Here is a 20,324-nt window from a genome sequence, read left to right as displayed (position 1 = left end):
AGGATCCAGGTTCGTAGACAGCCTCAGTTACTTAGGTCCTTCGTAACTCAGTGAGACCCTGTATCAAAAATAAAGAATAGGCCAGACATGGTGGTGCACGCTTATAATCCCAGCATTCAGGAGGCGGAGACCAGAAGATCGTGGTTCATGGACAGCCTACTTAGTGAGGACCTTCGCAACTCAGTGAGACCCTGTTTCAAAAATAAAAAGACAAAAAGATAAGGCTGGGGGCATAGCTTGGAGGTACAATGCCCCTGGATTCCATCCCTGGTACCGCCTATTTTATATTTTATTTAGAAACAGGGTCTCACTAAATTGCCAATGGCCTCACTAAGCTGCTGAGGCTGGCTTTGAACCTGCAATCCTCCTATCTCAGCCTCTCAAGTACTGGAATTACATGCATGCACCACCACATCCAGCTATCTTCCTGAAATATTTTAATTTTATTGTTTGTATTTTAATATTTAGAAACATTATGTGTAATTTACCCACGACCTGGAAAAATAGAATCACTTGATATAAATTGTTTTAAAGCCAGGCATGGTGGCAAACACTTATAATCTCAGTAGTTGGGAGGCTGAAATGGAGGATAGCAGCTTTGAGGCAAGCATCAGCAACTTGTGAGACCCTCCACAACTTAGACTAGGGGTGTAGCTCAGAGGTGAGTGTCCCTAGCTTCAATCCCCAGTACCACACAACAAAAAATAAACAAAAAATAAAAAATAAATGCTTTAAAATGAAACTTTGAACCAGGCATGGTAGTGCACATTTGTAATCCCAGTACTTACAAGGCTGAGACAGGAGGATCACAGCCAGCCTCAGCTACCTAGTATAGCCCTTGACAACTTAGTGAAACCCTGTTCCAAAATAAAGAAATAAAACAGGGTTGGGGGTATAGCTCAGAGGTAGAATGCCCCGAGTTAAATCTTCAGTACCATTAAATAAATAAATAAATAAATATTTTTTAAAACTAAGTATTTTAAAGTAAGAGATACATTTCATAAGCGATTCTTCACTGAGAAAGAGCATGATTAGGAGAAAGAAATTAGTTTTATAGTCAGAGAGAACTGTGTTCAACTGGGCGTGGTGGCACACCCTTGTAATCCCAGCATCCAGGAGGCTGAGACTGGAGGGTCGCAGTTCACAGACAGCCTCAGCTGCTTAGTGAGGCACTCTGCAACTTAGCAAGATCCTGTTTCAAAATAAAGAATAAAAAATAGGAGCCGGGCGTGGTGCGTATGTTTGTAATCCCTGTGCTTGGGAGGCTGAGAAAGAAGGATTGCACAGGTTCAAAGCCAGCCTCAGTTACTTAGTGAGGCTCTCAGCAACTTAGTGAGACCCTGTTTCCAAATAAAATATAAAATAGATCTGGGAATATGTCCCAGAGGTAGAAAGCCACTGGGTTCTACCCCTAGTACCACCAAAAAAAAAGAAGAAAGAAAGAAAAGAACTGTGTTCAACCTTTTAATCCTTCAGCCCTACTACTACTATTACTACTACTACTACTATGATATACCACGTTGGGTATATTGCTTACCATTTCTGAACCTTTGTCATTTATTTACCTTAAAATATTATCTTAACTACTCATTCATAAGAAGTACTCTCAACAAGGGGCTATAATTATAATTATTATGGAACTGCTAGCTATATAAACTTTTCCCAGGAGGGCTTTTGGCAATAAAGTACATGTTACTGTGCAAGAAAATACCTGACCAGTTAAAGTTGCATAATTCCTATGGGATTCCTAGTTCTAAAAGAAGAACATTTTTTGTTTAGTACACAGAGGTTTAAATAAGGAAAAGGAACACTTATTTCAGATATTAAATTTTGCTAACTTCTAAAAGATAGAAAATACTACCTGGGATAGCTACAGGCAGATATATTTCTTCATGAGATAGGGCTGTGTTTTCCTATATTTCCATAATCACCAACTAGAAACTGGCTAGCTATGTTAACAATTGTAACTTGAGCAATTGTAACCTGCTGGTGCAAAACAAAAAGTAGTATACTTCCCCAATATTTATTTATCCATTTATTCATTTATTTTTGTGAAGGCGGTACTGGGGATTGACCCCAGGGACTTTGTACCTCTGAGTTACACACCCAGCCCTTTTTTATTTTTTATTTTGAAACAGGAACCAGGTGTGGTGGCACACACTTGTAATACCAGTACTTGGGAGACTGAGATAGGAGGATCACAGGTTGCAGCCAGTCTCAGATACTTAGTGAGGCCTTCTGCAACTTAGTGAGATGCTGTTTTGAAATGAAATAAAATAGGGCTGGGGGTGTAGCCCAGAGGTAAAACACCCCTAGGTTCAATCTCCAGAACCAAAAAAGAAAAAGAAACAGGGTCTTACTAAATTGCAGAGGGCCATGCTAAATTGCTAAGGCTGGCATCACACCTGCAACCCTCTGATCCTCCTGTCTCGGCACCCCAAGTACTGGGATTACAAGCATGTACCGCCACACCAGGCTTCCACTTATATTTAGAAAGCATATACTGGTTGTAGCCATTTGTGGCTGACACAAGAAGATAGTAGGTTTGAAACCACACTCAACAATTTAGTGACACTTTGTTTCAAAATAACAAAATAGGTCTGAGGGTATAGCTAAGAGAGAGAATGCCTAGGTTCAATGCCCAGTACCAAGGAATGAATTCGTACACACACACCAGGTATGCACCTGTAATCCCAGCATTCGGGAGGCTGAGACCTGGAGGATCGCGGTTCGGGGACAGCCTCAGCTACTTAGTGAGGCCCTCTGCAACTCAGTGAGACCCTGCTTCAAAATAAAGAATAAAAAATAGGCCTGGGGGTGAAGCTCAGAGGTAGAATGCCCCTGGGTTCAATCCCTACTACCACAAAAGGAAAAAAAGGAAGGATCACAGGTTGAAGGCCATCCTAAGCAACTTAGTAAGACCCTCAGCAACTTAGTGAGATCCAGTTTCAAAATAAAAAGGGCTGGGGATATAGCTCAGAAGTAGAATGCCCCTGGATTCATTCCCAGCAGCCCACATTCACACAAAATCATAAATACATACATTTCTATATATGTGAATAGTCATATAGAATCACTAACATTAGAAATAAAATTTTATAAAAGGTAGATGCTAATCTCATTTTTTAAAAAGGAGGAAACAATGCCCTCGATCACAGAAAATTGGAAAAATAAGTCTTTAGTCATTATTATGATAATTTCTACAACAAAATTCAAAATCATTTTGGAGTTATCAGTTATTGTCTATTAATAGGATAAAAACATTATAGCCAGGAATAGTGGTGTCCACCTATAATTCTAGTCCTTGGGAGGATAAGACAAGAGGATCACAGGTTCAAGGCCTGCCTCAGCAATTTAGTATATTTATTACACCATATATGTTTTGATTCATTGTTGTTCTATCCCCCAAGTGCTCTACCACTGAACTATACCCTCAGCCTAATTTGCTGGTTTTTATAAACACTTTCTGAAAACTCCTCTGTGAGGTAGACAGAATTAGTTTTATTTTACATATGAAAAACTGAGAAAGATATATTAAATACCTTGTCTAATACTAAAAAACTGATTACTGGGATAGCCAGACCTGAAATGTAGGTTCCTAACTCCTAGGTCTTTCTAGTAAGTTGATCATTTCAGTTTTTCCTTATCCCCCAATCCTCTTTCAAATTAAATCTTTTGTGGATCCCACTAATTGAACAAATAAATTGGAGCTGCTTCAACTTGCATAAATACTGGAGCCAGAGTCATGTATATTGGAGCCAGCCCTTCCATCCTCCATGATTTGAGACTCTTCTGGGAAACACGGTAACTCCGAGGAACAAGATATAAAATACCCCTATCAGAGGTTATTATCTCAACTCATGCCTCAATGAAAATCCCTAGTGCTCCAATTCAAATACGTATAAGACTAATACCAATAAAATGACACTCAGCAGAGTTTCATGGTCATCAATACTCAGAGCTATACTCCCTTACTCCAAATATCACGACCTCATAGGGCTTGCTAATTACAAAACGGTTCCTATGCACTGTGTAATATGATAGGAAAGAAGTGGGGCAGGATATATTCCATTTCTTTGGTAATATTACCAGCTCACAATTTTGCCATTTACAATTCTGTCATTTGTTTCCAAGGTTAAATACAGATACCTTCCATCAAATAAAATGTACGTACATGGGGCCGGGCGTAGTGGCACACGTTTGTAATCCCAGCGCTTGGGAGGCTGAGATGGGAGGATCGCACAGGTTCGAAGCCAGCCTCAGCTACTTAGTGAGGCTCTCAGGAACTTTGTGAGACCCTGTTTCCAAATAAAATATAAAATAGGGTTGGGAGTATAGCCCAGAGGTAGAAAGCCTCTGGGTTCTACCCCAAGTACCCCCCCACACACACGTATGTACATGGATGGTATCCTAGCAACAATTCTACATAAGTGGATAAAGAAAGCAGCCAAGCCTTTACAAAGAAGCCCAGAGCTCTGGAACACTACAGTGGAGGCACAGCTGGCAGAAGTAAAGAACTGTTTCCAGGTGTGGTGGTGCACACTTGTAATCCCAGTACTTGGGAGGCTGGAACAGGAGAATCACAAGTTCAAGGACAACCTCAACAACATAGAAGATTCTCAACAACCTAGAGAGACCCTGTTTCAAACTAAAAAATAAAATAAGGCCAGAGTGTGACTCAGAGATAGAACTTCCCTGGGTTCAATCACCAGTAGAAAAAAAAATTGCTTCCAGACTGAGGTGCTCTTAAATGCAAATGGGGAGTGGCATAAGATGTGGATGGACTACCATCTGAAGCAAAAGTAGAGGCATCAATCCTTTACTTATAAACGTAAGCAAGTGTACTCCAGTGCAAAGTCGAGCATAAACTTCCTGTCCATAATCATCTTAGTGAACCATTATATACCACTATTCTGCATGAAGCTCAGAAGAACAAAAAAGTATTATTTTACAAAACCGATGACAAACTTTTCAGGGCTTGAGCAATACTCAACCAGCAGGTCAGGTTTATAAATCCCAGGTGTCAAATAGAAAGCAAATCTCAACTGGGCATAGTGGCACACACCGATAGTTCCAGTCCTTGGGAGGCTAAGACAGGAGGATGGCAAATTCAAGGACGGCCTCTGCAACTTAGCTAGGTCCTCCACAACTTAGTAAGTTTCAAAATAAAAATTAAAAATAGGGCTGGAGGTGTAATACAGAAGTAGAACGCCATTGGCCCCAATCCCTGGTACCACCAGAAAAAACAACAAACAAACAAACAAAAAACAGAAAGCAAGCAAGCAAATTTCAAACTTCACCTACCTTTGCAATTAACCTTAAATTCAGAAAAGAACCAAGGTAGGGATGGTTTATAGTTTATATACAATGACACCAACAGACTATATCTAGAAAAACCATCAGGAAAATTAGAATGCATGACAAAGTATAAATCATATAAGATCAGACCTGGGAGCGGTGGCGCACACTTATAATCCCAGCATTTGGGAGGCTGAAACAGGAAGATCTGAGTTCGTGGCCAGCCTCAGCTACTCAATGAGGCCCTCCACAAATTTTGTGAGAACCCTTTCAAAATTAAAAAATAAGCTGGGCATGGTGGGGCACACTTGTAATCCCAGCGCTTGGGAGGCTGAGACAGGAGGATCGCACAGGTTCGAAGCCAGACTCAGCTACTTAGTGAGGCTCTCAGCAACTTGGTGAGACCCTGTTTCCAAATAAAATATAAAATAGGACTTGAGCCGGGCGTGGTGGCACACGCTTATCATCCCAGTATTCGGGAAGCTGAGACTGGAGGATTGCAGTTCGCGGACAGCCTCAGCTACTTAGTGAGGCCCTCTGCAACTTAGTGAGACCCTGTTTCAAAATAAAAGAATAAAAAATAGGGCAGGGGGTATAGCTCAGAGGTCAAATGCCCCTGGGTTCTATCCTCAAACACGAAAGAAAAAAAAAAAAATAGGTCTGGGAGTATAGCCCAGAGGTAGAAAGCCTCTGGGTTCCACCTCCAGTACCACCAAAAAAATAAAAAATAGGGCTGGGGGTGTAGCTCGGAGGTAGCATGCCCCTGGGTTCCATCCCCAGTACTGCAAAAAAAAAAAAAAAAAGAAGAAGAAGAAGCCGGGCGTGGTGGCATGTGCTTGTAATCCCAGCATTCAGGATGCTGAGACCACCAGAGGACAGCAGTTCGCGGACAGCCTCAGCTACTTAGTGAGGCTCTCAGCAACTTAGTGAGACCCTGTTTCAAAATAAAGAATAAAAAATAGGGCAGGGGGTATAGCTCAGAAGTAGAATGCCCCTGGGTTCTATCCACAGACCCACAAAAAAAAGAAAAAAACTCTCAGTTTCAAAGAACATGCATGGGCTTTGAACAATAGCTATACACCTTTTATTTCTAGTAGTCAATTGTTTGATACAGTCAAATTTGAGGTAATTCTTCCTAAGAACAAACTCAAAAAATTCATACACTCTGGTCAGTCTTTAATTATCTGCCAATCAATCACAAACATGTATTGAATCTTTTCAATAGCTTCAATACAAGACATATAACATGAAAAAACTAAATAAAAATAAATAAAAGGAAAAAAGAAGACATATAACACACAGTTCCTTTGCTCAACAGTTTTTGTTTTGTTTTGTTTGTGGTACTGGGGATGGAACCCAGGAGCTTTCTACCCCTAGGCTACACTCCCAGACCTATTTTATACTTTATTTGGAAACAGGGTCTCACTAAGTTGCTGAGAGCCTCACTAAGTAGCTGAGGCTGGCTTCGAACCTGTGCGATCCTGTCTCAGCCTCCCAAGCGCTGGGATTACAAGCATGTGCCACCATGCCCGGCTTACTCAACAGTTTTTAACTTGGAAAATAAAGAAAGCATATGGGGAAATAATTTGCAAATTATACAGGGACATGTAATTGTTAGGTTGTGTTATACACACTGAAGTGGAGAAAGATACCCAGAAAAAGTAGAGTGATAAAACTAAAAAGACTGTTCCCCAGAACCAATAGTCAAGCCAACCATGGTGGGGCATGCCTGTAATCCCAGTACTTGGGAGATTCAGACAGGAAGATCACACGTTTGAGGATAACCTCAGTAAGTAGTGAGACTCTCATCACTCTAGCAAGGCCTTGTTTCAAAAGAAAAATAAAAAATAGGGCCCCTGAGCCGGGCATAGTGGTGCACGCTTATAATGCCAGCATTTGGGAGGCTGAGACAGGAGGATCGTAGTATGCAGACAGCCTCAGCTAAAAAACAGGGCTGGGGGTATAGGTCAGAGGTACAATGCCTCTGAATTTCACCCCCAGTACTGCAAAAAAAAAAAAAAAAAAGGACCCCCTGAGCTCAATCCCCAACACCAAAGAAAAAGAGCAATAGTCAACTAAGTGTCACTAATGTAATAGCAGATGGTCTCACAATCTTACGCAAAGGGAAGCTGAACGTGGTGCACAGGCTTGTAATCCCAGCATTCGGGAGGCGAAGACTGGAGAATCGTGGTTTGCAGATAGCCTCAGCTACTTAGCAAGGCCTTCACAATTCAGTGAGACTCTAATAAAACAAAAAGACTAAAAAATAGGGCTGGAGGTGGAGCTCAGAGGTACAATGCCCCTGGGTTCCATCCCCAGTAAAGCAAAAAATAAATAAATAATGCAAAGGGAGCTAAAACAGCCCTGTTTCTATTTATTTCAAAGTAATCTGAGTAAAGGTCACTAAAATCCCTCCATAAATGTCTTTCCCTTATGATTTATTACAAATTCCAACTCTTCCTGAAAATGCAAAACCACTTTTATTTTAAAAGCCACTACTAATCACCAAGTGAAAACCTTCAAAATAAAATTCAATGCAAATGTGGCATCATGAAAATCAGTAATCAAATAAAATTTAGTTTAACATATATGACAACAGGCCCCCAGAGAAAAGATGAGCCCAGTGAGAGATGATGCCCTGGCTCTTCAGGTTAAGGTCAAATAAAAAAATATATGAGTTAATCTATTTTAATCAGCACAACCTTCAAAGCAAAGCACACCGGGAAATGAGTGATGTTTTTATCTTCCATCCTACAAATGAGTATTATGTTCCTTAACGTGCTTCAATCAAGCTAACTAATGGAATGAAGGAGGAAAAAAAAAGTGTGTGTGTGTGTGTGTGTGTGTGTGTGTGTGTGTGTGTGTGTGTGTGAGAGAGAGAGAGATAGAGAGATAGAGATAGAGATAGAGATAGAGATAGAGAGAGAGAGATAGAGAGAGAGACTAGGGATTGCGCATGAGCACAGGGGCATTCTACCTCTGAGCTACACCCCTAGCCTTATTTTATTTTGGAGTGCTGGGGATGGAACACGGGGTCGTCATTCTACCTCTGAGTTACACCCCAACCCTATTTTTTATTCTTTATTTTGAAACAGGCTCTCACTGAGCTGTAAAAGACCTCACTAAGTAGCTGAGGCTGGCAACTGAATTTTCCTGTCTCGGCCTCCCAAATGCTGGGATTATAAACATGCGCCACCACCATGGTCTCTAGTGCTAAACTGCAGAGGGCCTCACTAAGTTGCTGAGGCTGGCCTCAGCCCTACAATCCTCCCAAATACTGGTATTAAAGGTGTGGGCAACCATGCCCAGCTAAAAGGAATCTTCATATTCTGTTTTCTTAAATATTCTGTTTATACTTATTACATAAGAAAATACTACATGTTTACAGGATCCTGTAAACACAGAACATTTTTTTTCTGTGTGTGTGTGTGTGGTACTGGGGGTAGAACCCAGGAGTTTTTCTACCTCCGGGCTATACTCCCAGATCTATTTTATACTTTATTTGGAAACAGATTCTCACTAAGTTGCTGAGGCTGGTTTGGAAACTGTGCAATCCTTGTCTCAACCTCCCAAGTGCTGGGATTACAAGGGTGTGCCACCACACCCAATGGGGAAGTTACTTTTTAATGGATGCTGAATTTATGTTTGAAATAATAAAACATTTCTGAAAATAAATAATGACAATGGTTATATAACACTGTGAATATACTTAGTATCATTGGATAGTACATCTAAATTGGTTAAAATAGTAAGTTTATGTCTATATGTATGTGTCATAGGCATGCACCACCACACCCAGCTATCACAATTTAGCATGCTAAGAATGGGCTTAGACCAGTGGACTCCTACATTCACGTTGGCAGTAGAGTGATGGCAAATATGGAAGGAGCCAACCAGCCAGGAGTCAAGTATAAGACAAACAGCAATTTCAACATTGCTGGGCATGATACACTGTTGCCCTGAGTTTAAGACAGGGGGCTTAAGCCAAAACTCCTTTCCAAGCCCTGCTAATGCTTGGTTTCCTGGCTTCCTCTCAAGCACCTCCTCTGCCCACAAGAGAGCCTGAAAGCATCAGCCTGCAATAAGCCCAACAGCAGAGGCTGTTGGCAGGCTTAGTCAGAAGCCGAGTACTTCAGCAGAGCCAAAGCCCTGTTCTCACAGGGTCAACGAGTTTGCAGACACTCAGCTCTCTTACTTCCCCCCTTTAAATGGTATCCTATGAAATGATTTTTAAGTCCATTAGGGAAAACTTAAATTCAGTAACATTAAATTCATCTCTTTTATAACTTGAGAATGAAATTTCAGTGCAAACAGCATTTTAACTGCCAAATGTTAATTTTTTTTCATTTATTTTTTTCTCTCAAGTGGAAGGGCTAGATCTATGAAAAACTCAAGCTGCATGTTAGTCAACTTAGCAATAAGACTATAAAAATGACCAGAATTACCTGCTTATATTAACATATTCATTTGAGAATAAGAAATTATCCCAAATTCCTCAATTTTTCTTATTTTTTTATCCTTCCAATTCACCTCAAAGCAACATACCTGCATTCAAAACACATTCCCTACCTGCTTACTTTTCTCCACTTGGCTAAAATGTCTCCATCTTCCTAGAAATATCACCTGCCACACAGTAGCAGCCCCCTTAAGTGGTCCCTCAGCATCACCTCCCCCTCCCCCACCAGAAATACTGTTGATTATTGGTCATCCCAGAGCTTGATTAATGAATTTGAAATATTACAATATTTTTTTAAATAAGGGAAATGTCATAGTTGAGGAACAGATATGGAAATATCAGAAGTCTATATAACATTTCTTTTGGGAGGATATTAAGGGTTGAACTTAAGGGGCATTCTAGCTCTGAGCTACACCAGTAGCCCTATTTTATTTTTTATTTTGAGACAGGGTTTCACTAGGTTGTTGAGACTGGTCTTGAACCTGAGATCCTCCTGTCTCAACCTCCCAAGTATTGGATTACAGATATGTACCACCACACCCAGCTTATTTCTATTATTTTTTGAAGTAGAATATTAATATTGGCTCCATTTATTTCTGAATATTTAAATCTTTAATTTTTTTTTTTTTTTTTTTTGCAGTACTGGGGATGGAACCCAGGGGGACATTATACCTCCAAGCTACACCCCAAGCCCTAGTTTTTAGTCTTTTTATTTTTGAAACAGAGTCTCACTGAGTTGCGAAGGGCCTCACTAAGTAGCTGAGGCTGTCCGTGAACCGGGACCCTCCAGTCTCCACCTCCAGAATGGTGGGATTACAAGCGTGTGCTACCATGCCCAGTGTATTAAATCTTAATAAAAGATGTTTTTAATTTTTTTTTTACCTTGACATCCCATCACATAAAGGTTTGGAAGCAAATGACATTTGCTCTCAGTGTACAAAAATCAGTTTCAACCTTAACTATTCTCCCTCCTGGGATCTCAGTATCCTGGCTCACTCTTGCCTATATTCAATATTTTTATTTGTTTGTTTGTTTATTTATTTCTGTAGTACTGGGGATGGAGCCCAGGGGCATTCTACCTCCAAGCTACACCCTCAGCCCTATATTTTATTCTTTGTGGATCTGGGGATGGAACCCAGAGGCATTTGACCTCCGAACTACATCCCCTGCCCTATTTTTTATTCTTTATTTTGAAGAAGGGTCTCACCAAGTTGCAGAGTGCCACACTAAGTAGCTGAGGCTGTCCATGAACCGTGACCCTCCAGTCTCAACCTTCCGAATGCTGAGATTACAAGCATGTGCCACCACGCCCGACTCCTTGCCCTATTTTTTTATTATTTATTTGTTTGTTTATTTATTTATTGTGGTACTGGGAATGGAACCCTTCTACCACCAGTCTATACTCCCAGACCTATTTTATATTTTATTTGGAAACAGGGTCTCTTAAGCCAGCAAGGCTGGCTTCGAACCTGCGCGATCCTCCTGTCCCCGCCTCCCAAGCGCGGGAATTACAAGCATGCGCCACCAGCCCGGCCCTTTTATTCTTTATTTTGAAGCAGGGTCTCACTGAGTTGCAGAGGGCCTCACTAAGTAGCTGAGGCTGTCCACAAGCCACAATCCTCCAGTCTCAGCCTCCTGAATGCTGGCATCACAAGGGTGCACCACCACACCCGGTTTATTCTTTATTTTGCAACTCACTGAGTTGCAAGGGGCCTCACTAAGTAGCTGAGGTTGGCTGTCCGCAAACTGTGATCCTCCTGTCTCAGCCTCCCAAATGCTGGGATTACAAGCGTGCACCACCATGCCTGGCTTATACAATATATTTTCCATATGTGAATCAGTGATCCTATATGAATATAAATGACATCATTCATTCCCTTGTTTGAAACCCTCTAACGATTCCGATTACATTTAGATAAAATTTCAGATTTCTTCCCAAAGCTAACTTCTCCCCTCAGCAGTTTCCTCAATCTGTATTTTCTGCCCTTGGATCTCCCCAAGGGCCCCTTCCTGTTATTAAACACTCAGCTCACCTTCTGACGTCCTCCCTAATCACATGAAAGCAGCAGTCCCTTACTTTGAGGTAAGGTCTGGGTATCTTTTTTTTTTTTTAATTCTTCGGGTGAAGCTGATAGTGATACTGACTGAGAATCACTGTACTAAATGAGTCTTGCTTTTGCTTCATAGAGTTTTCTCGCCAATTTACTGCTTCCTACTTTTCACTGCTTATGGGTTGATAAAGTAGAAAACAGGAAGTGATGAGAAAGAAGCTGCAGGGTCAGGCATGGTGGCGCACACTTAGAATCCCAGTACTTGGCAGGCTGAGATGGGGGTCCCGGGTTCATGGCCAGCCTCAGCAACTTAGTGAGACCCTGTTTCAAAATAAGAAGTAAAATAGGGTTGGGGGTATAGCTTAGAGGTAGAATACCTTTGGGTTCAACCCCCAGCATAAATTAATTAATTAATTAATTAATTTCTCAAGATGTCAAAGGTCATCAATCTATTGAAAACGTGTAGCTGAGTATCAGAGGATTAGTTTCACTGATTTCTTTAGAGGTTTTCCTTTATGATACTGTTAAAAGTAAAAACCCAATATTAAATAGAAGAATGAAAGTAAAATTACAACACTAAATACAGAATTATTATAAACAAAACTGAATTGCTTGTATTTAGCGTATATAAGCAAATATGATATCTGAACTCCCCTCAGTAGCTATTTAAAATACAGCAATGTAGCCGGGCGTGGTGACAACACTTGTACCTAGGAGGCTGAGACAGGAGGACTACAGGTTCAGGACCAGCCTCAGCTACTTAGTGAGGCCCTCTGCGACTTCGTGAGACTCTGTTTCCAAATAAAAAATAAAAAGGGCTGGGGGGGCAGGTATGGTAGCACATGCTTGTAATCCCAGTACTTGGGAAACTGAGACAAGGAGGTTCCAGGTTCTCAGCCAGCCTCAGCTACTTAGTGAGGCTTCTGCAACTTAGTGAGACCCTGTTTCAAAATAAAAAAAGTAGGACTGGGGGGGTAATTCAGAGGTAGAATGCCTCTGGGTTCAATCGCCAGTACTACAAAAAAAAAGAAAGAAGAAAGAAAGAGAGAAAGAGAGAGGGAGAGAGAGAGAGAGAGAGAAAGAGAGAGAGAGAGAGAGAGAGAGAGAGAGAGAGAGAGAGAGAGAGAGAGAGAGAGAGAGAGAGAGAGAAGAAAGAAAGAAAGAAAGAAAGAAAGAAAGAAAGAAAGAAAGAATAAATTATAAATTAGGCTGGGGGCTTAGCGCAGAGGTAAAAGGCCCCTGGGTCCAACCCCTAGTACCACACACAAAAAAATAAAATACAGCAGTATGATCTGAAAATGGAGACTGAGTGCTGTTTCATTTACTCTATGAATCCTCCCTTACAAATTACAAACCCAGGGGCATACTACCTCCGAGATACACCCCCAGCCCTATTTTTTTTTTTATTCTTTATCTGGAAACAGGGTTTCACTGAGTTGCAAAGGGCTTCACAAGTAGCTGAGGCTGTCCTCAAACTGTGATCCTCCTATCTCAGCCTCCCAAATGCTGTGATTACAAGTGTGCACCACCACCCCTAGCTTTCCATTTACTTAAACACACAAACGCACATACATACTGCACGAGCCTAAAGGTACCTGTATAAGAGTGCCTGTTTTGTTTTTAGTTTGGCGTCTTCCTCTCTAGGTCTCTAAATCTGCTGATTCCCAAACTAAAAAAGTACTCTGTACACTAAGACTTAAGCCTAGAAAAGGCAATTACAAAACTGCTAGCCAGGCATGGTGGTGCATGCTTGTAATCCCAGCATTCGAGAGGCTGAGACTGGAGAATCGCGGTTCGCAGACAGCCTCAGCTACTTAGGCCCTCCTCAACTTACTGAGACCCTGTTTCAAAATAAAGAATAAAAATAGGGCAGGGAATGTAGCTTGGAGGTCAAATGCCTCTGGGTTCCATCCCCAGACCCACAAAAAAAAAAGAAAAAAGAAAAAAAGCAAGCCAGGCGTGGTGGCCACTGCCTGTAATACCAGCCTTTGGGAAGCTGAGATGGGAGAACTGCAGTTCAAGGACCACGTTAGCTACTTAGTGAGTCCCTCTGCAACTCAGTGAGATCCTGTTTCAAGAATAAAAAGACTAAAAAATAAGGCTGGGGTGTAGCTCAGAGGTAGAATGCCCCTGGATTCCATTCCCAGTACTGCAAATAAATAAATAAATAAATAAATAAATAAATAAATAAATAAATAAATACAGGATGATGTGTATTCATTATAAGTGAATATTAAATCATTTTATATAACGGCTGTGTGTGTGTGTGTGTGTGTGTATTAGTTACCAGGAATTAATCCCAGGCGCATTCTACCCCAGTCCTTTTTGTGTGTGTGTGTATGGTATTGAGGCTAGAAGCCAGAAGCATTCTACCTCCAAGCTACACCCCCAGCCCTATTTTTCATTCTTTATTTTTGAAACAGGGTCTCACTGAGTTGCAAAGGGCCTCCCTTAAGTAGCTGAGGCTGTCTTTGAACTGCGATCCTTCTGTTTCAGCTTCCTAAATGCTGGGATTACAAGCGTGTACCACCATGGCCAGATCCAGTCCTTATTTTTATAAGTCTCACTAGATTACTAAGAGTTTTGTTATGTTGCTGAGACTGTCCTAAAACCTGTGCTCCTCCTGTCTCAGCTTCCCAAGCCACCACATCCAGCTTATATAAAGGCTTTGAGGATGCCAGAAGTTTGGTATACATGTGGGGAGTGTGCTAGAACTAATCTCCCATGGACACTGAGAGATGACTATAATCACAAGCATCAGAATAAAAAGCGACCCGCCTATACAAATGGCTGGTAAAAGATATCCAAATAAACACTCATTGCACTTTTCTAATCTGTTAGATTTGGGGATTAAAAAGAATATAATATACATATGAAAGTGTGTATACACATAGGTGCTATGTAACATGATTAATGGAGTGGACTTTAGCATCGGACAAAACAAAGTTGATAAGTGAAATTACCATTATTTTACACTAGTTGAATAAAAGGTACTCCAAATTTTCTTTTAAAAATAATTTTTAATAAATTATCTTTTAGGTTAAAATTAAAGTCGGTATAGAATTACAAATACTGAAAAGATCCAAAGAAACTAAAGAGAATATGTGAGAAAACCTACCAGCCAAAAATAGTCTCATCACTAAGAAGAAATAAACTTCTACTCTAAGATGTAATAAAAGCACATATTTGACAATTTATTTGAAAATAAGTTCAATTAGCTAATTCAGGGATCTGGGTATTCTCTTCCTAACTCCCAGTTTTTCCCTACCCAGAAAGCCAATCATTAAAAGTCTGTTTGGCAGGCATCTGGAGCACAAACTGAACAAGGAAGAACATGCAGACAGTAAGATTATCTGCTATTATGATTGTAGAAATTATAACGAAAAGCACTGTTTTACTTAGTTTTTGTTTTGTGTGGCAGTGGGGATGAGACCCAGGGGCCTTCTACTTCCAGACTATATCCCCAGACCTATTTTATTTTTTATTTGAAAACAAGGTCTCACTAGGTTGCTGAGGCTGGCTTCAAACATGTGATCCTCATGTCTCAGCCTCCCAAATACTGGGATTACAAGCATGTGCCTCCACATCCAGCTTGAGAAGCACTATTTTATAAACAACCAAGACCAAATTGAGAATTATTTGTGAGCTCAAGGTCAGAGATAACACTTGGATCTTTAGAAATAATGCATTAAGCCAGGTGTGGTGGCTCACCCTTGTAATCAGAATACTTGGGAGACTGAGACAGGAGGATAGTGCAGGTTCAAAGCCAGCCTCAGCTACTTAGTGAGGTTCTCAGCAATTTAGTGAGACCCTGTTTCCAAATAAAATATAAACTAGGTCTGGAAATGTAGCCCAGAGGTAGAAGGCCCCTAGGTTGGGCCAGGCATGGTGATATAAGCTTGTAATCCCTGAGCTTGGGAGGCTGAGACAGGAGGATCGTGCAGGTTCGAAGCCAGCCTCAGCTACTTAGTGAGGCTCTCAGCAACTTAGTGAGACTGTTTCCAAATAAAATACAAAATAGGGCTGGGAGTATATCCCGGAGGTAGAAAGCCTCTGGGTTCCACCCCCAATACCACCAAAAAAACAAAACAAAACAAAAAGGCCCCTGGGTTCCATACTCAGCACCACAAGAAAAAAAAAAAAAAAAAAAAGAAAGAAAGAATGCATTAATGTAATTAAGATATATCATTTCCTTGGAAGGCTAACAAGGAGAATTACAGGTTTGAGACCAACCTCAGCAACTTAGCAAGTCAGATTCTGTTTCAAAATAAAAAAGGGTTGGGCATATAGCTCAGAAGTAGAATACCAGCCAGGCATGGTGGCACATGTTTGTAATCCCAGCATTTGGGAGGATCACGGTTCAAGGACAGCCTCAGCGACTTAGTGAAGCCCTTTGCAACTCAGTGAGACACGGTTTCAAAATAAAGAATAAAGCCAGGCATGGTGGCAAGCTTTAAAAAAAGAGGTAGACACCGGGTGTGCTGGTGCACGCTTGTAATCCCTGCGCTTGGGAGGCGGAGACAGGAGGATCACGCAGGTTCGAAGCCAGCCATGCTGGCCTTAAGAGACCCTGTTTCCAAATAAAAATATAAAATAGGTCTGGGAGTGTAGCCCAGAAGTAGAAGGGCTTCCAGGAACCCCAGTACCACCAAAAATAAAAAAAAGAGGTAGAATGCCTATGAGTTCAATACCAGTACCCCCAAAAGAAGAAAAAAATATATATATAGTGTATTACATTATATATATTATAATAAATATAGGAATAAAATCTCCTATACCTAAGACTGACCACAAAAACAACTGCATAAGATTGTTTTGTTCTGTTATTTAATACCAATTCTTGTTCTGTGTTATCTTGTTCTGTTCCATCACTGCTTGGAGATTCTGACTCAACGCCAAGGATTTTGAGATCTAACCAAAGCGCAGCAGGCGCCAACTGTGCAGTCGCTTTACTGGCCATCTGCTCTTCTGTTCTCAGACAACTGTGGGCCCTGGGGCTGATTTCTAGACTGTCCATACTGGGAAAATCTAAATTTCCAGATGATACTGCCTATGAAAAGGAATTCTAGGAAACAGTTTCTTTTCTGCTATTATTATCTCTACAAAGAAGACTGTTAAGTAAAAATCAATCCGAATGGATCGGGTAATAATGTAATGGAAATAGAGTTTACAAAGGGAAACTGACTGAAGTGAACTCACCTGTCCACTCTTCCCAAACTCTAGTTCTATGATGGCGACCGGGGTGTGTATCTGAGCGGAGTGCCTTGACTGAGACTTGCCATCAACTCTCCAGCTCAGGCCCCGAAGCCCATTGTCCCAGCGACTCTGGTTCACAAGGCTCTCTCGGATTTTTGTCTTGTGGCTCTTCCAGAATTTGGAGATGACAACAGCTTGGTCAGATGTGATCCCGCCTTGCTTTTTGGTTTGAGCAGTCAAGAATGCCTCCAGCTGGTTGAAATCCATGTCTGCAGATGCAATAGACTACAAAGATGAAGGAAAAAGCAGTTAAATTTCGACATGGACAAGAACTAGAAAATGAGCTTCTGAACTACAGAGAATATTCTGAGTGAGTCTTAAGCACTGAATACACTTGTGAAAGGGTCATCATGAAATTATAGTAAAAAGAATGAGTAATGAGTACAATAAAAATACAAAAACATGCCCATTGCAAATAACAAAAAACAGAAAAGCTGCCATTACACATTCCATATTAGCCAGGTGTGGGTTTTTTGTTTTTTGTGGGTTTTTTGGTGGTACTGGGGGTGGAACCCAGGGGCTTTCTACCTCCAGGCTATACTCCCAGACCTGTTTTATATTTTATTTGGAAACTGGGTCTCACTAAGCTGCTGAGAGCCTCACTAAGTAGCTGAGGCTGGCTTCAAACCTGTGCGATCCTCCTGTCTCAGCCTCCCAAGCGTGGGGATTACAAACGTGCGCCACCACGCCCGGCTGCAGGTGTGGTGTTACATACTCATAATCTCAGCATTTGGAAGGCTAAGACGGGAGGATCCGGGTTTGCAGCCAGATTCTTAGTGAGGCCCTCCATAACTTAGTGAGACCCTGTTTTAAAATAAAGACTAAAAAATAGGTCTGGGGCTGTAGCTTGGAGGTAGAATGCCCCTGGGTTCAATGTCTAGTACTGCAAAAACTAAAATAATAATAATAATTGTTACGGTTTGGACTGTGACTATTACCATCTAGGGGAACTGTACCCAGGGACCTTTGTTAGGCCCCTGGGAATTATTCCCCAAAAACCAAAAACCGCGGGTTCTTGTCCTGAGCTAAGGATAAATATGCAATAGTCCATATTCTTGCTGAAGATTTAAATGAGTTTATTAAGATAGAAATACAGAAGATAGTTACCAAAATACAAAACAGAGAACAGACTTTTTATACACATGACATCCTCCATCTTGTTTCACGTAATTCTGATGTAGTAAAAGTCCCTGTAAAGTCCCTCCTCTTACTTCCCCCCCCCCAGGTATCTCCTTTCACCAAGGTCGACCCCCTCCTCCCATCCTAGCTAGATTATCCAATTATGTAAACCTGTCTTTAAAATAGGATGAGGAAGTCCTAGTTCCCCTCTCCTATGGACTTGCTAATTACCTTTAGCTAGGTTAATTTACATTAGAATAGTTGCCTGCTTCTGGGCAGAAACCAAGTCCCTCCACAGATCTGCCCCTCACCCAATTTTTGAAATATATTTATTAAGCCAGGCGTGGTGGCGCACGCTTGTAATCCCAGCATTTGGGAGGCTGAGACCCGGAGGATCGCGGTTCGCAGACAGCCTCAGCTACTTAGTGAGGCCCTCTGAAACTCAGTGAGATCTGGTTTCAAAATAAAGAATAAAAAATAGGGCAGGGGGTGTAGCTCGGAGGTTGAATGCCCCTGGGTTCCATCCCCAGACCCGCAAAAAAAAAAAAAAAAAAAAAAAAAAATATATATATATATATATATATATATTAATAATCAGAGCTTTCTCAAATCTTCCTAGGCCATTCCCAATACTGGTACAATAATAAATTCCATGTCAGGCCAAGTGTGGTGATGCATGCCTATAATCCCAGTACCTGGGGGGGATGAGACAGAAAGATCACAGGTTCCAGGATGGCCTCAGCAGGTAGTGAGAGTCTTATCAACCTAGCAAGACCCTGTTTCCAAATAAAAAAATAAAATCAGGCTGGGAATATAGCTTGGAGGTAGAATGCCCCTGGGTTCAATCCCTAGCACCAAAATAATAATAATAATAATAATAATAATAATAATAATAATTATTATTATTATTATTATTATTATTATTATTATTTATTATTCCGTGTCAGCCAGGCATGGTACTACTCATTGTTAGATGAATTAAGTTCTTACTTCAGAAGCCCACCCTCCATGAGCTAAGTTTCCTGAAAGGCCCTGGTCTGACCGGTTAAGCTACCATCTCCCCCTCTGACAGCACCTGGTCACTTACCTGGGAGACCTGCCCCCTCCTGTTGGCCCAATGGCCAATCAGTGAAAGGGATATTCCCTGCTACCCTCAGCCAATTACCTGGCTGCACGACCCCCTCCCATGGGACTCCAATTAGTTCAAAGGGCATTTCTCTAAGCCTATTAGCCCCCAATCTGTAACCCCAATCACCTATATAATACTGACCCCAGCACGTGCTCCCTCTCTTCCTAGATTCTTCTTTCTCTCTCTCTCCCCCTCTGTCTCTATCTCTTTCTCTTTCTTTGTTTCTTCCTTTCATACCGGCCCCTCCAATAAATCTCTTGGCTACAAGGTGGTCTCTGGTGTGGTCAAACTTTATCCTTTCACTCATACCTATAATCCCAGTACTTGGGAAACTGAGACAAGAGAATCACAGGCTCAAATCTTAGCAACTTAGCAAGACCCTGTTTCAAAATAGAGCTGGGGATATGGCTCAGAGGTAGAAGAATCCTGGGTTCTATCCCCAGTACAAAATAAAGGCAAAAGATAATGGGCTATAATAAGCAAAGTTCCTTTTTTTGGACTGTGAAAAAAGTCCAAAATTCATAATTCAGTACTTTAAAATTCAGTGCTTCACACTTTGCAAGAAATTCTTTTACAAATCTGATTTTATGTCATTTGTCCAATTTAAACTTTTCCCTGGCTTTTTGATCCCCACAAAATAAAGTCCAAATGTATTAATACGGCATTTATCTTCGTGTTTTCTTTCTCTTCTCTCTCTCTCTCGCTCTCTCGCTCTCTCTTGCTCTCTCTCTCTTCCTTTCTTCCCTGGCTTCTTGCTCCCCAGAATATAAGATCCAAATGTAAGAGGGCTTCTTCCTTCCTTCCTTTCTTTCTTGTTCTAGAAACTGAACTCGGGGCATTCTACCTCTGAGCTATATACACAGTCTTTTAATTCTGAAACAAAGTCTTGCTATATTGCTGAGGGTCTGACTGAGTTCTGAGGCTGGCCTGGAACCTACAATCTTCCTGTCTCAGTCTCCCATAAGAGGAGATTGCAGGAATGCACCACCACCACACCACATGTGGCCAAGCAGAT

General features: G+C 41.2%; 1 protein-coding gene across 1 annotated transcript in view; it reads right to left on the bottom strand.

Annotated features, from left to right (window-relative positions):
- The window catches only part of COMMD1 (copper metabolism domain containing 1), a gene marked incomplete at both ends in the record, with an annotated part of 133,122 nt that overhangs the window by 99,088 nt on the left and 13,710 nt on the right, over positions 1-20,324 (bottom strand). The window contains one exon of the mRNA XM_080711873.1: positions 17,005-17,286. Within this exon, the coding sequence (XP_080567999.1) occupies positions 17,005-17,286 (282 nt within the window). The remainder of the gene's footprint in view (positions 1-17,004; positions 17,287-20,324) is intronic.

The sequence above is a fragment of the Muscardinus avellanarius genome (assembly GCF_963383645.1).
Source record: "Muscardinus avellanarius genome assembly, chromosome: 15".
Classification (NCBI taxonomy): Eukaryota; Metazoa; Chordata; class Mammalia; order Rodentia; family Gliridae; genus Muscardinus; species Muscardinus avellanarius.
This window is presented reverse-complemented; position numbering and strand designations above follow the sequence as displayed.